Here is a 17,682-nt window from a genome sequence, read left to right as displayed (position 1 = left end):
CTACCTGTAAACTTCAAGCAGCTGAAAATAGTTAACCTTTAATTAAAAATCAGTTCACCTGATTATAAAAGGAAGTACCTATTTTTCATTTAAATGTCTGCAATGATGTAAAAGGTGGGGATTTAGCCTGCTAAAGGGTAAAATTTTTATTTTTTTTTAAAAGGTGTTCTATGGGAGTTTAAGATTAATTTGCATGGCATGTGTTTTCTTTTTTTTTTTTTTTCCCCTTTTAATATTTGGAGGTTTGTAGAAGAACAGAATTATTGCTTTCATGTCAACATGTGTTCCCTAAATTCTTGAGGCTTGGTTGAATGTTTTAGAGGCCCTATTTATCAAGTGTTTTTTTAATCCTAGTAGGCAATCCTAGTTTTTTAATCCTTGTAGACAAGACAAGATATAAGGAATTTAATTCTACTTTCAAAATGAAAGAAAAATAGGGAAAACTCATTTCCTATGCTGAAGCTTGTGAGTACAAACTCTCTAAATGTATTTGGTTTAGGGTCATCGAGAAGTAAAAGCTTTCTGTGCTGTATGCAACTCAAAAGTTCATGTTTCATTTAGAGAGGCTGTTATCCTTGTAGGGCAGAAAATTAATCTTGCTGATCTAGAGAATAGGGGAATTAAATGATTAATCGAAGTGGTAAGTGTTAATTGCAATTTTTTTTCTGAGCTGATGAAACTGTTTTAGAAGGTTTATCTTTCTCTAATATGTGAAGCCATGTGATCCATGTCATGCCTGAGATGGAACTGTGAATCCAGCCATGATTGCATCCCTTCTTGTCTGCTGGCATTTGGAGTCCAGCCCAAATTGCTTCCTTGGTAGGAATATGTTGGTTTTTTGGTCCACAGCTAAAAATGTCCTCAAGTGAGTAACAGTGTTTCTTGGGAGCTGCTGAATCTAGGAGGAAACTCTGTCAGGTGTGTACCATGTTTTTGCTTGTGCTAAGGAATAACAAGCTCAGTAACATCTATTATTAGCATTTGTAAGTCAACTTAGCTATTATGTAGTGGGCTGTGTAAATAACTTAGGAACTGTGTAAGTGGTGTAACAGCTGGATGTTTTGACTCAGCACTTTCCTGCAGACTACAAGGCGACAGCATTTCCGTGCAGATGGATGGCAGTGTATTTTTCTTTTCATGTTTTCTGTTTTTCCTTTCTGAACCAGGCTATGGAGCTGGAGTGGTGTTTTTTCAAGACCTGGGGGAAGTAAAGCTATCTGGGTTCCAAGCAGGCAGATGCAAAGATGACAGGACTCCACAAGAAAACACTTTAACTCTCTAGCTAATTCTATATGCAGTTACTGTGGAGAGATAACACCCTAATCAAAAGGAAACATATGGCTAAACCTATTTCTGTGGAAGTTGTGTGTAAGTATAGCGTGAACATGATAACACAACTAATATCCATGCATGCTTATAATCCAGCTAAAGTTAATATAATTATTTGGGTAAGTTTGCTAAGTAAAAGGTTGCCACTGTGAATTAGCCCTTCAAGCTGAATGGATTTCACATCTAGGGGCTCAATTTATATTTCTTTGTGAACTTTGCAGTACCGATTGCATTACATTACATTTCTAAGTCTTTCCTCCATCACTGGATGAAAGAGGAACCAATAGAGACTAATTTAGCCAAGAAAGCAGTATCTTGTGTGATTTCAAATTTGTCATGTTAGCTGTAAATAGTGAAGAATGCTAATGTCAGCAAAACATGGAACAAGGAGTATCTTTTTATGATAGGTGCCAGCAAGGGGAATTAAGCTTCGTAACATTTACTAGACTTGAGATGAAAGAGATCAGACAGGAATTTAATAAAGTGGATAGGAATATCCCTTCCTGTCTAAATCTGTTGTTTCTATCAGTTATCAGTGAATAGTCAAATGAGTTACACTTCAATCTGCTTACCCCTTAAAGTTAGTCCCTTTGGCAGTGGACTGTTCCTTCATAGTTATGTCCCCAGCTGTGATGGAATAATAGTTATACTGGAAGGTACAAGTTGGCCTTAATACTAAAATGTGCTGTTTTTCCTAAAACAAGCTGGTGCAGTGAAAAGCAGTCAGGCAAACATGCAGCTGCAGAAGAGCAGACAAACAGGATGATGAAAAGCAATGCCTGAGAGAGACAATTAGAGGAAGTGTCTTGTATCAACACACAATGTCCTCCCCAGCCTCCTGTCAGCTTCTTTTAATACTCCTGAAAAGATCGGGGACAACCCAACATAAAGAGGGCCATCAAGTCTTCATGTAATTGTATTAGTTAAAGAATTGTTTAGAATGAACAATTTAGAAGCCTATTTATTTTTAGCAAAAGGAAACCTCAAAAAGGTAGCACGATTTACAGTTACTAAAATGTAATATAAGGGATGTGATTATTAATATGGAAACCAATCTGTGCTACCTCTGTTTTTTTCCTGTTTGCTGCAATATATTGGTCTCTGGAGTTATTTCATGAGAGCAGCTGTCCAATAAGGTTATTCAATTATATTTCTATAATGCAGGTTGGTACTGTTTCAATAAGACAATAGAAAGTCTGGGGCCAACTTTTGATGTCATTACCCTGAAGCTGGAAACTTTGTTTTCCTTGCTTCTGTTTAAACTACATGTCAATATACACCACCAAGAATTGAAGTGATGAAATACTGTGGAGTATTACTCACTTCAGAGTAAAATCATGGAGGAAGCTGAAGATTCCTGATCTAGTTGAAGATGCCCTTCTCATTGCAGGAGGGAGTTGGACTAGATACTTTTAAATGTCCCTTCCAACCCAAACTATTTTATGAGTCTAAGCAGGTATGGAAAAGGGAGTTAAGGAGCCTTGGTGCTATTTTGTTACATGTTTCCTGAAATGAGTTGCATCTCTCCTAATTTCAGTGCTCTAAAATAAAAATTAGTTAAATCTTTTGAGATTTTAGGGACACACTAGTCAGTGGTAGATTCTGCAATGATTGGGACCTAGAAATAGGGAATGAAATATTGGTATTCACTGGGAAAAAAGTAGGCTTAGGTGGCTTTCATGTTTTTGTTTTTGTTTTTGTTTTTTTTCCAAACTACCTTGAATATACATAAAAGAAGAGGAATACCATTGAAAAACTATGGTTATAAAATTTAACTGAAGATTATCCTTAAATATATGTATAAATAAATGTGATTTAAAAGATTTAGACTTTCATAAAAGTCATAGAAAATTAGCCAGTAAAATGGTGACAGAAATGTGGTATTTCATGCTGTTGGCATAGTTACTACATAAATCAATGAAACCTGAAGTGGTATGCTTTGTGTACTGCATTACAGTGAAATATCAAATTATTTCCCCCTGGGATGATTGGTTAGTTGTGATTTATACAATTACTGGAATACCTTCAACTTCATAATTTCTGGAGAGATGGAGAGTTCCCAAGCACACTGCGGGAACAGATTGGCCGATCAGCATGAAGTAGCATTTATAATTTATGTTAATGTGGTGTGATGGGATGAAGTAAGGTAAATGAGAGTATAATTTGTAATTAATACCTAATTTATAATGTTTAAAAACAACCTTTAAGTGCATGTTCCTTGAGATGGATTGGCAGGAGTCATAACTAAGTTCTCAAAGGCATCTGAAGGGTCTGTTTTTCTATTCCCCTTGGCAAGAGGTATATGAGGGCAGCAGTGCAGTGTGGGACAGCCCATCACCTCAAACCCCATTCTCCAGGTGCTGCCCAATCCCACAGGCTCTCTCTGACTGCTGTGTTTTGGAACAGCACCCACCCTGCCAACACACAGGCAACTGATCAATAGCCTCATATCCCAAACATTGTGATGTTGCCAACTGGAGATGCCTGAGGTAACTAACAGATGTGTGTATGGTTTTGGAGTGGACACTGCCTGTCTGTTCTGTTCCCATGTAGTCCCTGCTGCAATGCAGCCCACACTGATACATGTGAGGCACTTGATGCTTACCTGTAGGACTAGCATAACTGTGCCTAACTGTGTGTGAAATGTAGGGTGTGTTAAGGAGGAATAGAACATAAAAACATCTCAAGGTGTGGATGACAAAAACCAAGCAGATTTGAGATAGGATGGATTATTTTCAGTTTTTCTCAGCCTTGCATTTGTGGTTCATTAAGGATATGGCACCTGGATCAATGCTAGTCTTGTTACACAGAAGACAAGTTCTGCATTACGTTCCACAACAGTCTTGCTCAACTCCAAACTGCTGCATCTGATATTTAATGATGCATAGTGCATGATAGATCTGCTAAACCATACACTTGATTTAGACCTGAGCATATCACTCTAAATTTGCTGTCGAACAGTTTTTCATCAGTGTTTTTTGTAGCTGGAATGATAGGAAGAAATCTAATTTTGTGATCAAAAGCAAAGAGGCACCAAAGCCCTGTACTCCACCTGAAGGACTCTTTGTTACTTTTGTCTGAACAATGCTCTCTTAGCACAATGGCCTGGATGTGTCCCTTGGAGCCTTCTTGCCACCAATGCAAAATGCCACAATGAATTATTGCTTTGAAAAGCAGGAGTGTGCGAATGAACCTTCCAGCACACTTGGTACATTTCTGGTTTGCATAATGAACTTTAGTATTTCAGCTTGATGCTCAGGAATGTTTCTTTTTTTTTTAAAAAAAAGCTTTTGAATTAACAGTATCGGTTAATAGACAACTTTTTTGTACTTGCCACATCCAAGCTGGGCTGTGCAATCAACAGGAAAGATAAGAAGGTCAAACAGGAAGAGCTGTGCTGGAGTCAGTTTTGAGCAGAGCTGAGGAAGGCACGGATCTGCAGGGTCTTTACCAGCATATTATAGGGAATCAGACCTGGAAAAGGTAGGAGAAGTCCTGTGCTCTATACCTGCATGTTCCTCTTTTGCTCTGTTTTAGGTACTGTTCATCTGGTATTTGACTGTAGGCTTATTGCCAATGTGTTAGAATTGCAGCCAGCTAAGCAGGGGCAATTTCAGTAGTGTTCTGTGCTTTGGTGTGTCCATAATGAAATGACTGGAAAATATATGTAAATGTGATCTATCATGGTTCTGATAACCTGCTGGGAGTTCCTGTGCTGCTCTGTCTTCCCTCTAACAGTTAGTGTTGTGTGAGCTGAGCTGCTGTTCTTCTGCATTAGCTGCCACAGGCCAAATTCTGTCATATCGAGCACTCAAAATCAAGTGCTGAGGTTCACAGATGCCTTTTTTTAATTTTATAACAGTGACCTGATTTTTTTTTTTTTTTTTAAGAATCCCAGACTTTATGCTTGGTTTTAAGCAATTATGAGATTGTGGATTTTAGTATCCAGTTTTCCATATCCAAAATTGGAAATTTTGAACTTATGGTCTTTTCATAGCTGGATTGAGGGTAGAAAGTATATTTCAGTGCTACTAAGATATGAAGAAAATTAATTCTAAGGGAGGGTTAAAACTTTTAAAGGAATCTGTTATATCTCTGAAGCTTGCCAGGGCTTTTTTGTTTATAGACTAGCCTGAACAATAATACTGCTTGCAACATTGTTTACTGTGGTTTGCTAACTAACCTAAAGCTACTTCAGTGATAAAGAAGTCAATCTTCCATTTCCGGAGAGTACTCAGATTCCGAAGTCTCTATACTCTAACTATAGATTTGCTTTACCTTTCTGTGTAATAAATAAAAATTGTTTTCTATACACAATCTAGTATGGATTTTTTTTTTTATATTCATGCCTGTGACTGAATTTCGTAGAGATCAAAGCTGTGATTTACTCTCTCTGAGGACAAAGTTTATCATGATCTTGGCTTTAAGATCTTTGTAGCCTTGTACAAAAGATGTAAAACAAATGTGAGTTGAAACTGGGAAGAAGGAATAATAAAATAACTAATCTAGCATCAGTTGGAAAAACGATCTAGATTAACAGAGGGCAGTATAGTGGCAACACTGAGGTATTGTATAACATTTAGGATGTACAAGAGATGAGGCAGAGCAGATGATCAAGGATGTACACACAGCCAAATATGCTTTAAATGAAAACAATGCAGGAATGAAAACACTAGCTGTCTCTGGTGGTTTGGAACACTGGAGGAACATAATACACCACAAGAGATGAGTAAAAATTTGGGGGCAACCAGAGTGCAGATCCATCAGGAGCTCAGGTGAGATGAGGGGAGAAACAAATGTTGTTGCTGCTCATTTCCTCTGGGTAAGATAGAAACTGGTGCACACAGGAGCAGGGGCAGCAACCTTGTACCATCCAGGATGTTTATAATGTGTGAATAATCCTCTTGGAGTAAATTATTTCAACCTTTCAGCTCTGAACTTCTCCAGCACTTGTGTATGACTGCAAATAATCTGTCTTGATTGCAATCTCTGTAAAACTAGAATAATTATAGTTGCCACTGCCATTGATTACTTGAAGCTAGTCATTAGTAAGTTGTCCTGAGCCTCCTAGAGGGAAGATGATGAATTAAAGAAATACTGTATTGCATGCAAGTTTTAGGCGACTGGTTCAAATATAGTCCATTCTTACATACCGGGTCCTAGTTTCGTGCTTAGAAATATACCTTTAAAGGGAGAGAGAGAATCTGTTCAGGGGATGTTATTGGTTTCCTCCTTCAACACCCCTTAAATGGAAAGGAATTGGTGGGAGAGTGTTCCTGTCACCCACAACGCCTCTTAAAACAATAATAAAAGGCAAGGGGGAAAAAACAGCCCTCAACCTACATAGTTAGGGAAATGGAAACTGTCAAGCTGTATATCTTTTGGGTTTTTTCCCTGGGTAGCTGTGCTTTGAAAGAATTCAGTAAAAAGGAAGCAACAACGAAGGGAAAAGCATGATAGAAGAATTGTCCTATTCAACTTCCAATAGGAGAAAGTCTTATTTTCACCTCATGTTCAACAGCTGTTGAATACAGACCTTTCCTGCCTGCTGTGCCCTGTGAGAAGTGAAGGGGAAGGTGGAGGGACCTTCTGAACCTCACAAACCTGGACAGGTGCTGCCAATGGCTCTGTGTGCTGCCCCACACATTCCCTGTGTCCAGGGAGCTCACACCACAGGGAGGGAGGATACCAGTGCACCCAGCAGCACTCAAAGTGTTGAGCTGTGCAGTGTCTGCCTCTCTTCTCTCTCTGCTCATTCCCAGTGTGAGTACCCGCCTCAGAAACTGAGGGTCCCCCTGTGCAGTGGGGAATGCCACATCTTGCCTGCATGGCTCTTATTTTGGAAAAACAGGGATATGATTAACTTTTTATGGTCAACATCCTGCACCAAATAGGAATTTCTTGGTCAAGTCTCAAAGAGCATGAGAAAAATAACTTTGTGTAAATTATAAATAAAGCGCTTAGTCAGTGCACATAAATGTAGATTGTAAGAACTGGTTATAGAAGACAAACTTTATATGGTAAGTGGTAGATCTTAAATCTTGAATATCTTAATCTTGCATTTGTTGCTATCAACAAATAGTTAGTTACTAACTTAGCATTATACTTACTAGCATTATAGGTTTATGAAAAAATCTCTAATAATGAGAATGACTCAAGCACTGCAGTTTAATATTCTGTAAAGCTGTTTTATATTGGAAGAATATTTTCTCTGGTTTTGTGCCATTGAATCTGCTTTAATTTGTGCTGGAACAGTTTAAAAATTGATGAGAAAGCACCAATATAATAAATAGGGTGATTATACTGTAGCATTGCTTATGTGTTACGGTTTTGCTCCTTGGGGTATGTACATGATAGTTAAAGGTAAATAGTAAAAGTATAGTGATGTGTAAAGTTCTATGGAATCTTTGTCACTTGGGATCAAATTAGTGTCACTTAGGATACATTTAGATGCTAAAAAAAACATTCAAAAGAGCGTAGGTAGGCTAGGTGCCTAGCTACAGGGAAGTTATTTACTGTCTTGTTCTCAGTACTTACACAGAGCCACATGGGTTGACATTTGATAGTTAAGGCAAACATTAAAAATGGAAAAGGAATCTACAGAGGAGAGCATGACTGTTAAAAGTGTTTGAGATTTGAGGATTTTTTTGGTGCATCTTGGAAGAGCTAAGTGAAAACATGCAAAGAACATACCTGTTTTGCTTTTCATTCATTCATTCTGATTTATTTTTTCCCCCTTGGCTTAGGCTCTGGCGTACTATGACTGAATCTTCTTACACAGATTATATCCATTTTGATTTGTTCAGGTGTCCTACTTGCTTTTGCAGCACCAAGCTTTATAAGTTCATTCACAACCCTGTATATATGTTACTCTTACCAACATAAAACTGATGCAGAAGACATGAGAAGTTAATCAATGTCTCTTCTCCAGCTCAACTGAACTCTAGTAATTCAGGTCAGAGTATATTTGTTTTCCTAAATTCTGTGGAGGATGATATTTTTGCTAGTGGATAGGAGCTTATGGAAAAAATTAATAATCTGAACACTGAATTTCATTTCTGGGATTAGGGGTAATCCTGATCTAAAAATAACATCTGGCTTTGGATTCATAGAACTATGTAATTTAAATAACCACCTTTGGAATTAAATTATCATTAATACCACAATATTTACATCCTTTTAAACAGGAGATACCAGTATGTACAAAATATATGTAGAAGAATATTTAATTCCTAAGTGTGAAAATTGGAATGCATTACATATAATCTTGGTACAACACTGAAAAGAATAGTGTTAGCTACTGTCATTACTTTAAGGAAAAGATCAGCTATATAAATGGAAAGCCTATCCCTCTCAAAGTGAGTTTGGCCTCTGGCAGGCCTGTATTTTTAATAATTTATAACTAGGTCATCATGTCTGATAGACAGTTTTTCAGGGAAGTTAGTGAGAGAAATGCATCTGAAGTCTGAATGACAATGTTAACCAAATATGTTAGTGAAAATGTTCTTTTCTGAGAGAAGGCATAAAAATTACTTGTGTTTGAGTTACTACCTGTGTTTCATAGATGTATATATACACATAGCTTAATATGGAGAACTGCAATGCAGCACAAAAAGCATCTTTTGAAAAACAGTAAAGTGGGACAATGAACACAGCAGAACAACATCCAGCCTAGATTTCTTTACACTTCACTAATTTATGATCTGGTGGTAGATATGGTTATGGTTCAATTCCCTGAGCTGGTCATACCATGTGTAACTATACCTCATTAATTTCTTATAATTGCATAACTTACCTCTGTCTATATATAATTTACTGTTTTTTCAAGAAGTGCTCATTTGGGGTAAAGGTTTCAATGACTGCAAAGCAGTATATAAGTTGTCAGACAGATCCTGCCTTGTCCTGTATCCCTGTCTGCCATGGCAGGCAGCTGGGAATTGTTGTGCTGTTCAAGTGGTTTGTTCAGGTTTAGGAATCCATGACATGAAGCTTGGAGCACAAGAAGGGTTGGAAGGCAGGGATGTGAAGAAACAAGCCAGAACAATGTGCTTTGGACACCCCAGTGCATGGTAAATGGAGAAGGGAGAAACTTCCTGACCAGTCTGAAAGCAGGTCATAAGGTGGTAGTAGGTGACCAGGCATTAGTCTGAGGTTTTAGCAGAGCAAAAGTAATCTTTCATCTACAGCTTTAGATTTAACCGAATTCTGCTGGAAAACAAATGAGAGAGGAATTTTCATGAAGATTATAAGTTTCCATACTCATAATGAGTATAGCTCATTAATGAGTATGACTGGAGTAAACATAGAGGAATTTGGATTAAGTCCAAATGACAGGACTAAATCAAAATCTATCCTGTGGCTTTATGAAACCCCCCAGAGACATGTTAAAGCCCACTGAGGAAAAGAGTCTAAATATCAGTGGGCATGTGCTGGCTATGTGAGTCACATCAATTGTGGATGCATTGGCTGATGGCTTGGCTGTGTCTTCCTGAAGCTGAAGTAGCTTGTGCCCAAGAAAAGGAATTGCAGCATGTCTCATGTCAGTGCCTAGAGGGAGCAGTGAAGCTTACGACTACTTGTGCTCTATTTCAATTCATTTTCCTGGTGTTCATGCCAATAACAGTCTTGCTGCCAGTTTCAGCCTCTAGCTTCATTCTTCTGCTTTACTGCAAAGTAATATTTAGATCCTTGCATGCAAACCTTCCTTGTTGTTTGAATTAAGCGTGCAGTACCCGTTCCACTCTTGTCGCCTTTAGAAAATGATGTTTTTCCCCTGCAATGCCTTTGTTAATGCTATCCCTTGGAGGCTCTGCTTTAAAGCTGACCAAGAAAGAAAAATTAGCAGTGGGCACAAGTACATTTCACTTCAGGCCATGAATTTTGCCAAGTGTATTGCTTTGTTGCTAAAGTAGTGATGCCACCTGGTTGCAGGAGCTTTTTCTGGGATGAATTTGGGTGTTAGACAACAATTCCTCTGAAAGAAGTCTAAAGCAAGTTCTTTAATCCATGTTACAATTAAAAATAACTCCTGCAGGAAAGGGATGGCTCTTGAATATGTGCATTTATTCTGACTGTTAGAAAAAAATATTACTGTTCCTTTTTTTCCCCCTCAGATTGTTAATAATGTTAGTTGCATCACTGTGAGGAACTTCAAATTATGGAGAGTTCAGCAGTGGGAGAGAGCTCATCCATGCTCAGCGCTAATGCCACTTTCCTTGGCCTGGAGGGAAAGCAAGACAAGAAACTGGAGAGGAAAGAAATGGAGCAGGGAAGGTGCAGGCCTGACTGCAAATCTTTGGAGGGCAATGCTACCATCAGCACTGTCAGGGATGGAGTTGGGATGGACACGTTGCAAGAACAAATGGGTAAGACCTCTAATATAGCCGGGTCACTCTGCTCTTGACTTCTCTTTGCATTTAAATTACTTTAAACTGTACTTTAAACAAGCTGAGAACTGTCATGTGTTTTTCCAGCTGAGCCTTTTTTTGAAATACAAGAAGTGGCTATATTTCCTCCATGGCAATACTGCACAGATTGGACTATTGAACAATCTGTATTGAAATTCACTTTGGGCAGACAAATGGATTATCCATTAGTAAGATGAGAGGAGATGGAAGTCACCAGAACCAAAGAGCCAGATACTGAAATGCGACTTCTTTGTCTAACACTTTTTGCTATATATTTAAGATTCAGAAGCCAAGTTAGATTGTGTGTTTCTGTTGTTATAAAATTTTTAACTTCCTTTTCTAATCAAAAGATGTAATACTGTATTTATATTTGTGCAAATGAAAACATACACCTTGCAGTAAGATCATGCAAGTCCAGAAGCACCTTTTGAGTGGAAGGGTGTAGTGGCATAGGTAGGTGGCCATTCCCTGGCTCTTACTTCACTGGGTTCAAGGGCTTTCTGAATGTGAAAATACTTCAAACAATCATGGCAAAACTATTTCATTTAAAATTTTATGTCCTGTGATTTACACAAAGTTTTTCTGTTCAGAACTGCAACTCTTCTGACATCAAATACCAGGTACAAGCATCTCAGAGCAGTATGAAGTTTCTCTTCAGCTTGCCAAGAAGTATGCAAGTCATTCCATTAAGCTGGGATGGGGATGGAGTTCATTTTGAGTTTTTGAATCTAATTATAGCACTTTAAACAGTTTAAACAGGTTTAAACTGTATTTATAGTAACTCTCATACTTTTACTCAAATTTAATAGCAAACTATTATTTTAAATTGAACTATGAGTAATTAAAATTCTTGCTCATAGATTTTGCTTTAAACCTGATTTCTGTGACTTAAGAAAACTTTAAATAAAATACTACCTGATGGATGTTAATGTCTTGATAAATACCTTTCAAAGGAAGTTATATCTGGTAATATCAAAATAGTAGTGATGGCAAGTTCACTTACCAAAAATATATGCTAATTTGTTGTCCTAATCAACTATTAAGTGATTATCAAAGCCATTGATAACATGTTGTCAATGTTTTGACAATTGCTCTGTTAATACTTCTAAAACAAGAAAAAGCAGAACTACAACCAAGTAAGCTTTGGGGAACTTAAATTTAGAATGCTTCTAAGATACAGTCAACCTACACTGCAGTGAGTGCACTATCAAGTTTCTATTTAAAAGCAAATATCATTGAGTAGAGATTAAAAAAACCACCATGACCAAACAAACAAAACACCAAACAAAATCCCAATGCCCCTGTGAAACACCCAACTAAAACCCTACAAAAGCAAAAGTGTTTGGGGACTGCAGTCTCCAGTTCTAGTATTCACTAGTAATAGACCTTAAAATTGTTTTTACTGCTTACTTCGTTTTTTTTTTTTTTTTTTTTTTGGTGGAGTAAAAAGGCTGTTTTTATATATCCTTTTTTATTTGCATAACTTTGTTCATGTAACATCAATAGATGCACTTGAGGGAAGATGCAAAAGACTTGGAAATTACCATATCCTACTATATTACAGGAGCTTTTTTCTTAAAAGCAGAGGAAAATGTCTTGGGATACATGAAAATTGCCTCAGAAGTTTTCTTCTAAAAAGGAAAGATCTATTTCTCCCCCTCTTATTCTTAGAAATATCAAGTCTTATCTTCACTGATTTTTGCCGAGAAAACCTTGAGAAAATGGAATTGGTTGGAGTGGGTGTTTCTTCAGCATGAAAATATATAATTCCCAAAAGGACTGGAAGAAATATGGGCTAAAAGAAAAAAAGCAGATTACTCTTAACATAAAATATACCTAATTTGTGTTATTTTTCTAAAACTTTAAATCACTAGATTTTTACAGTACCGTCTCCAAAGTATTAAGCTCTTAACAAATAGAGGAGGATTAGTTCTCCGTGTATGAATTGGTAAAAGACAGATATATCATTGCCAGTTTATACTACTGAAGCACCAGGCAAGGCCACTTTTTAGTATAGGTGTAAGGAAAAAGAAAATGAAGTCTGACCCTTGCTGCCTCCTGAAGGGGAATTCAGTTTCCTGAGAGTTTGTTTTTCCACCAACTCTCCATCTTGAAACTTTGCATAAAAGCAAGGAAATTAAGATGTAACTTCCCCTGCTCCAGTAGGAGAGAAATGTTCTGCAGACACTTTTTGAGGGTTTTGGGAATTATACAGCAGGAAGGGGAGAAAATAGTTATTTTTTGCTAGTAATTATCTGATGCACTGGAATATAAATTGGAATATAAAATGCTTTGGAAGTGGGGGGCATTTGAGGGGTTTTTTTTTGTGTGTGAGTTTTATGGACTTAGAAAATGCACATAACCATTCCTTTCATTTATCATAATAGGGTGTTCTCAAAGTGAAAAATGCATGAATGTCAGTTCAAGGATCCTTCCAAATCAGGCAGAGAATTTTCCAACTGGTAAGACATTTTTTCCCATGATATCTTATAGGTATAATGCTTTTCCCATTGCTTTTTTTTTTTTTTTTTTTTTTTAAATTGAGACAACTCAACTATGTCAACATTTGCAGTTGTCACTCCTGTGAAGTTTATAATGTCCTTCATGGCAGATGTGAAGCGTCCAAATTCTACATGAGATTTGTTGAGAATTTCTTATAAAAACCAGAGATAATTTATGGACTATATTGTAATTGCTAAGAAAAAAAGAGCAAATGAAAAGTTCATTGTTTATTTGACATATGGGTTTCAATCCTTCCAATGTCTTATTTTTTATTTTATTTTTTTTCAGTTTGTGGCCTTTCTAAGTCTCAATTTTTATTTTTTTTTTCTTTAATGCTGTATTTTCAATGAAGTGGCAATTAAGTGCAGTTCTTCAGTAAGTAAGTACAGCAGGCTTCCCCTCTGAAGGGCTCGTGGCAGGCTCTGTGAATTGAGGGTCTTGGCACATTTCCCTTCTCTTGCTTGTGGAGGAAGAGAAATAGTCATGAAAAACAACACTGGGATGTGCTCTGATTTCTGGATTGATCTGACAAATCACGTCAGTGGTAGACAGTTTTCCCCAGGCATGTGGTTATTTGCACTTAATTTATTTGTGCTTATGTACCTGCTTGTCTCACTCTGTATAGAAATTTGAGCTCTTTGTTACTGAGGGTATGAATCAGAGCTCACAGAAGCAGATGGGAAGATTACCCTAAGGTTTTTGGACCATATTTCATTTCTATAAGCCATTAATAGGTGTTTTTTTTGACCGAAGTAGCCATATTTCTGTTATCTTCATTCAATTTCAGTATTATTTCAGTAACATTAACTTTATATAAAACTTAAATTGTGTTTCTACAATTATATATTTAATTCTGTATCAATCTGACTATGTAAAACAAAAATACAAATTAAGTAGTAGTCTTGTATCATTATTTTTATGGCTTCAGGTAAAATGAAAAGTTCAACAGCTCTGTTCCCTAATAGTGATCTGAATAACATTCAAATATATAGTTTGTGTTCTTTGTACTACCAATTGACTGTATGACCACAGCTGTAATTCAGTAGCAATGCTCTATATTTCTGAGCCACTCTTCTTGACCTTAAAGTAATGAGTACTTTAGGTGCAAGTCATGGTAAAACTCCTGGAAACATACATAGGAAACCCTCTGAAAACAGATTAAGATGTATTATATGAAACTAAAATGTGAAAAATATCTATTTTACCTGACTAAAAGGTGAAACTCAGAGGAGGTGGAATATTTTAGTATGTACAACAGTCCCATTTATTGCTGGAAGTGTGACCTATTTACACACTTTGCAACTGGGACTCTTCCTGAGTGGGTATTATTGGCTTATGTACCCATCTGTGTATCTGGAAACTTATGATTTACTGTTATTGAGCTAAATTAATGAATTAGTGCAGAATGAAAGCAGCTTTATCAAAGATCCTCTTTATCTAAGAGAAGCTAGCTGGAACTATACCCTTAGCTTCAATTAAAAGCTTCTAATACATAGATGTCAAGAGCTGAGAACAGGTATCTAGCTGCTTTCAGATGTGCTGGGAAAATCATGTATGTGAGCTTTTAGTTGGACCATTTAATTTGGCTGGTGCTGTTCAGTCAGCTTAGTTGAGAAAAAGCTTCTTCAATATTCAATTTCTAAAAGCTTTCTGAAGTACTGGGCGTGACATGTCAGGTAACTATGAATTTAAGATTAGCATAAAGAATTGTTGGAACATGCTGAAACTATCTGTGGTTTTTGTTGTTCAGTTTTGGGTGGGTTTTTTTGGTGATGGCTGTATCTGTTTGCCTTGATTTTTTTTTTTTTTTTTTTTTTAAATATACATGGGATATTGGAAGTCTGGGCATGTCCGTAGAGCTGTCTAATTTGACAAATTACCAACTGCTTGCTTTTTTCCTATTTTCCATCCATAAGTGTCAGTCGTCTCCCAAAATTTCTATAGACCTGCTTATCATGCTTCTTTGTATAACTGTAGGCTTTATTATGAAAAATTGTGTCATGCTAGGCTCCTATGTCTACTGGATAATAAAAATGTAAAAGAAACATGCAGTAGATGAATTTCTGTGTACCTGTCTCTGAAGCTGAGAAAATATGTTTTAATGTGTATTCTATGATTTTGAGGGATTTTCTGGTTCTCCAAAGCTGAGTTACAGAACTTGTAGCACTGAAAATGGATATCATTCTCCAGATATCTCCTTGAAGTTAACAATGGTAAGACGAAAGAGTGGATGTCCTGATCCCAGACTCCAAAGACAGCTCAGAGGGCAGCTTCGTCTTCTTGAAAACGACAGCAGGGAGGTGATGGCAGTTTTCAGTGTAAGTCAATTGCTTGGAAATTGTTTTATTTATTCGGAGAAGATACCATGTGCTACTGAAACAATCTGAAAGATATTGGAGTTCCATTTCCATCTATGTGCTGCATGCTTGATTTTGAGTGACCAGTGTTTCCTGTTGCCCAAAACCACATAGGGACTTAAGAAATATTAAATGACTGAAAAAGACTGGAAAATTGATGTACAATAAATAAACCCAGCTTAAGACATCAAAGGGTTTTATTTTAAAAACATTCTGCTTTGATTTACAAATCAAATACAACAGGAAATAAGGGTGTTGTGTGGTTGGGTTTTTTTTTGTTTTGTTTTGTTGGATTTTTTTGGTTGTTTGTTTTTTTGTGTGTGTGTGTTTTGTTTTTGTTTTGTTTTTGTTTTGTTTTTGTTTTGTTTTTGTTTTGTTTTTGTTTTGTTTTTGTTTTGTTTTTGTTTTGTTTTTGTTTTGTTTTTGTTTTGTTTTTGTTTTGTTTTTGTTTGTTTTTGTTTTGTTTTTGTTTTGTTTTTGTTTTTTTTTTGTTTTGTTTTTTTTTTGTTTTTGTTTTTTTTTTTTTTTTTTTTTTTTTTGTTTTTGTTTTGTTTTTGTTTTGTTTTTGTTTTGTTTTTGTTTTGTTTTTAATTTGCTCTCATATTGACTCTTCACTTCAGTTTTCAGTCACTTGGAGCTGTTTGGCATGCAAGTGACCTGGGAAGCTCACTACTAAGCCGAAGAGGAAGTCTGTAGGAGAATAGCCTAAATATTAGACTTCCTAAGGCTAAATGGACATAGCTTTAAATAGCACATAAGAGTTGGCCAAATTTTACTACTGTCTTCAATTTGTTTGTATTTAGGAAACCTGTCTTCTACAACCAATGAGGTTTGCTTTGAATACAAGTTAGTCTCCTCTTCCCTCTTGATTAAAGAGCAGAATGATGCTACTGGACCTCTGGTGTCCCTTTTTGTCTGAGCCATGAGTTCCATCCTCCTTCACTAGCAAACCAAACCACTGAAATCTTACTTACTTAAGGCTTTGACTACCTTGGACACATGTTTCTACACGAATTTCCTTTCATGTGTTGTGAAGTCTGCATCACCAGGCTCCTGATTCTGTGGCTGTGGAAACAGTTTGTACTTAGGCTGCTCTGCTCTGGATTTTGTTTAGAGGGGAAAGGGTGATGGGATCAGGAGGCAAAGGAACAGACCCATACGAGTAGATGAGATTTGTGGCCTTATTAGAAACAGACTGGGAAAAGACTTTGAAGGAAACAAGATTGATAATGATAAATTTCCTTAGAATGTTGTTTTGATATTTGGCAGCACATAAAGCCCCTGAGGCTGACATACTTTAGCATGTGTTGGTAATTTATTAATAGATTTCGGGCTCTCATTAATATGTAATCTAGTGTAGAAAGGGGCATGCAGAAGATCAAAGCAGTGATGAGGCATGTCTGCTGAAGAGGCCTAGGTTGGACTTTTGTATTTTAATCTGTTCAGGTTGTGTGAATTGAAAATATGGAAGTGGAACAGAATTAATTCAAAGACATTTTAAAATTGTGATGTAACAGTCATAAAATCAGTGGATCAGTTCCATCTTGCTCCTATTACAGAAAAAGTTGGAGAGACAATTTCTTCTCTTGCTGCCTTGAATTAGAATCATTCCTTGATCAGTCCTTAAATTGTTTAAAGCTGCATTTCAATTTTGATGTAACGGGAACAAGGGTGCAATGATGGGAAATGTTTGCTTGTGTTATATGTAAACATATATACCTGTTATACATCTGACTTATTCTCTGAGATAGTGTTTCAGATACTTGTCTTAGAAATTACCACAGTTTTTTGTATTTCCCTGAAAGACTGTAGCCAGCATCACTGGAGAGCCCTGTTTTTAATCTACTAACTGAAGTGCAAACACTCTCTATTACAACTCTTTTGTTGGAATCCATCAAAATGTACATATTTTTCACTTATTGAAGGTTTTTGTAGTTGCTCCTTTAAGCATTTCTGAAATTTCTTAAAATCCATCATTACCATTTGCAATGATCATTGCTAATCTTTGTTAAAAGTGTAATCTAATGCTATCCTAGCAATGTGAACCCATATGAATGAGGATAAAAGGATATTCGTGCACTTTTTTT

General features: G+C 36.6%; 1 protein-coding gene across 5 annotated transcripts in view; it reads left to right on the top strand.

The window, feature by feature from the left end:
* The first annotated feature begins 4,704 nt into the window (after nt 1-4,704).
* SH3TC1 (SH3 domain and tetratricopeptide repeats 1) overlaps nt 4,705-17,682 on the top strand; it is a 31,593-nt gene continuing 18,615 nt past the window's right edge. For 2 of the 5 annotated variants that reach the window (XM_032686781.1, XM_032686785.1), the window contains exons 1-4: nt 4,705-4,812; nt 10,443-10,694; nt 13,124-13,198; nt 15,429-15,556. In XM_032686781.1, coding sequence (XP_032542672.1) covers nt 10,487-10,694; nt 13,124-13,198; nt 15,429-15,556 — 411 coding nt within the window. In that variant the 5' untranslated portion in view covers nt 4,705-4,812; nt 10,443-10,486. Of the gene's footprint in view, nt 4,813-9,291; nt 9,399-10,442; nt 10,695-13,123; nt 13,199-13,526; nt 13,618-15,428; nt 15,557-17,682 lie in introns of those variants that run through there. The other 3 variants (XM_032686782.1, XM_032686783.1, XM_032686784.1) reach the window with 3 other exon arrangements.

This window comes from Chiroxiphia lanceolata, chromosome 4 (genome assembly GCF_009829145.1).
Source record: "Chiroxiphia lanceolata isolate bChiLan1 chromosome 4, bChiLan1.pri, whole genome shotgun sequence".
Classification (NCBI taxonomy): Eukaryota; Metazoa; Chordata; class Aves; order Passeriformes; family Pipridae; genus Chiroxiphia; species Chiroxiphia lanceolata.
The sequence above is the reverse complement of the archived record's forward strand: the minus strand, read 5'-3'. Positions and strand labels throughout refer to the sequence as shown.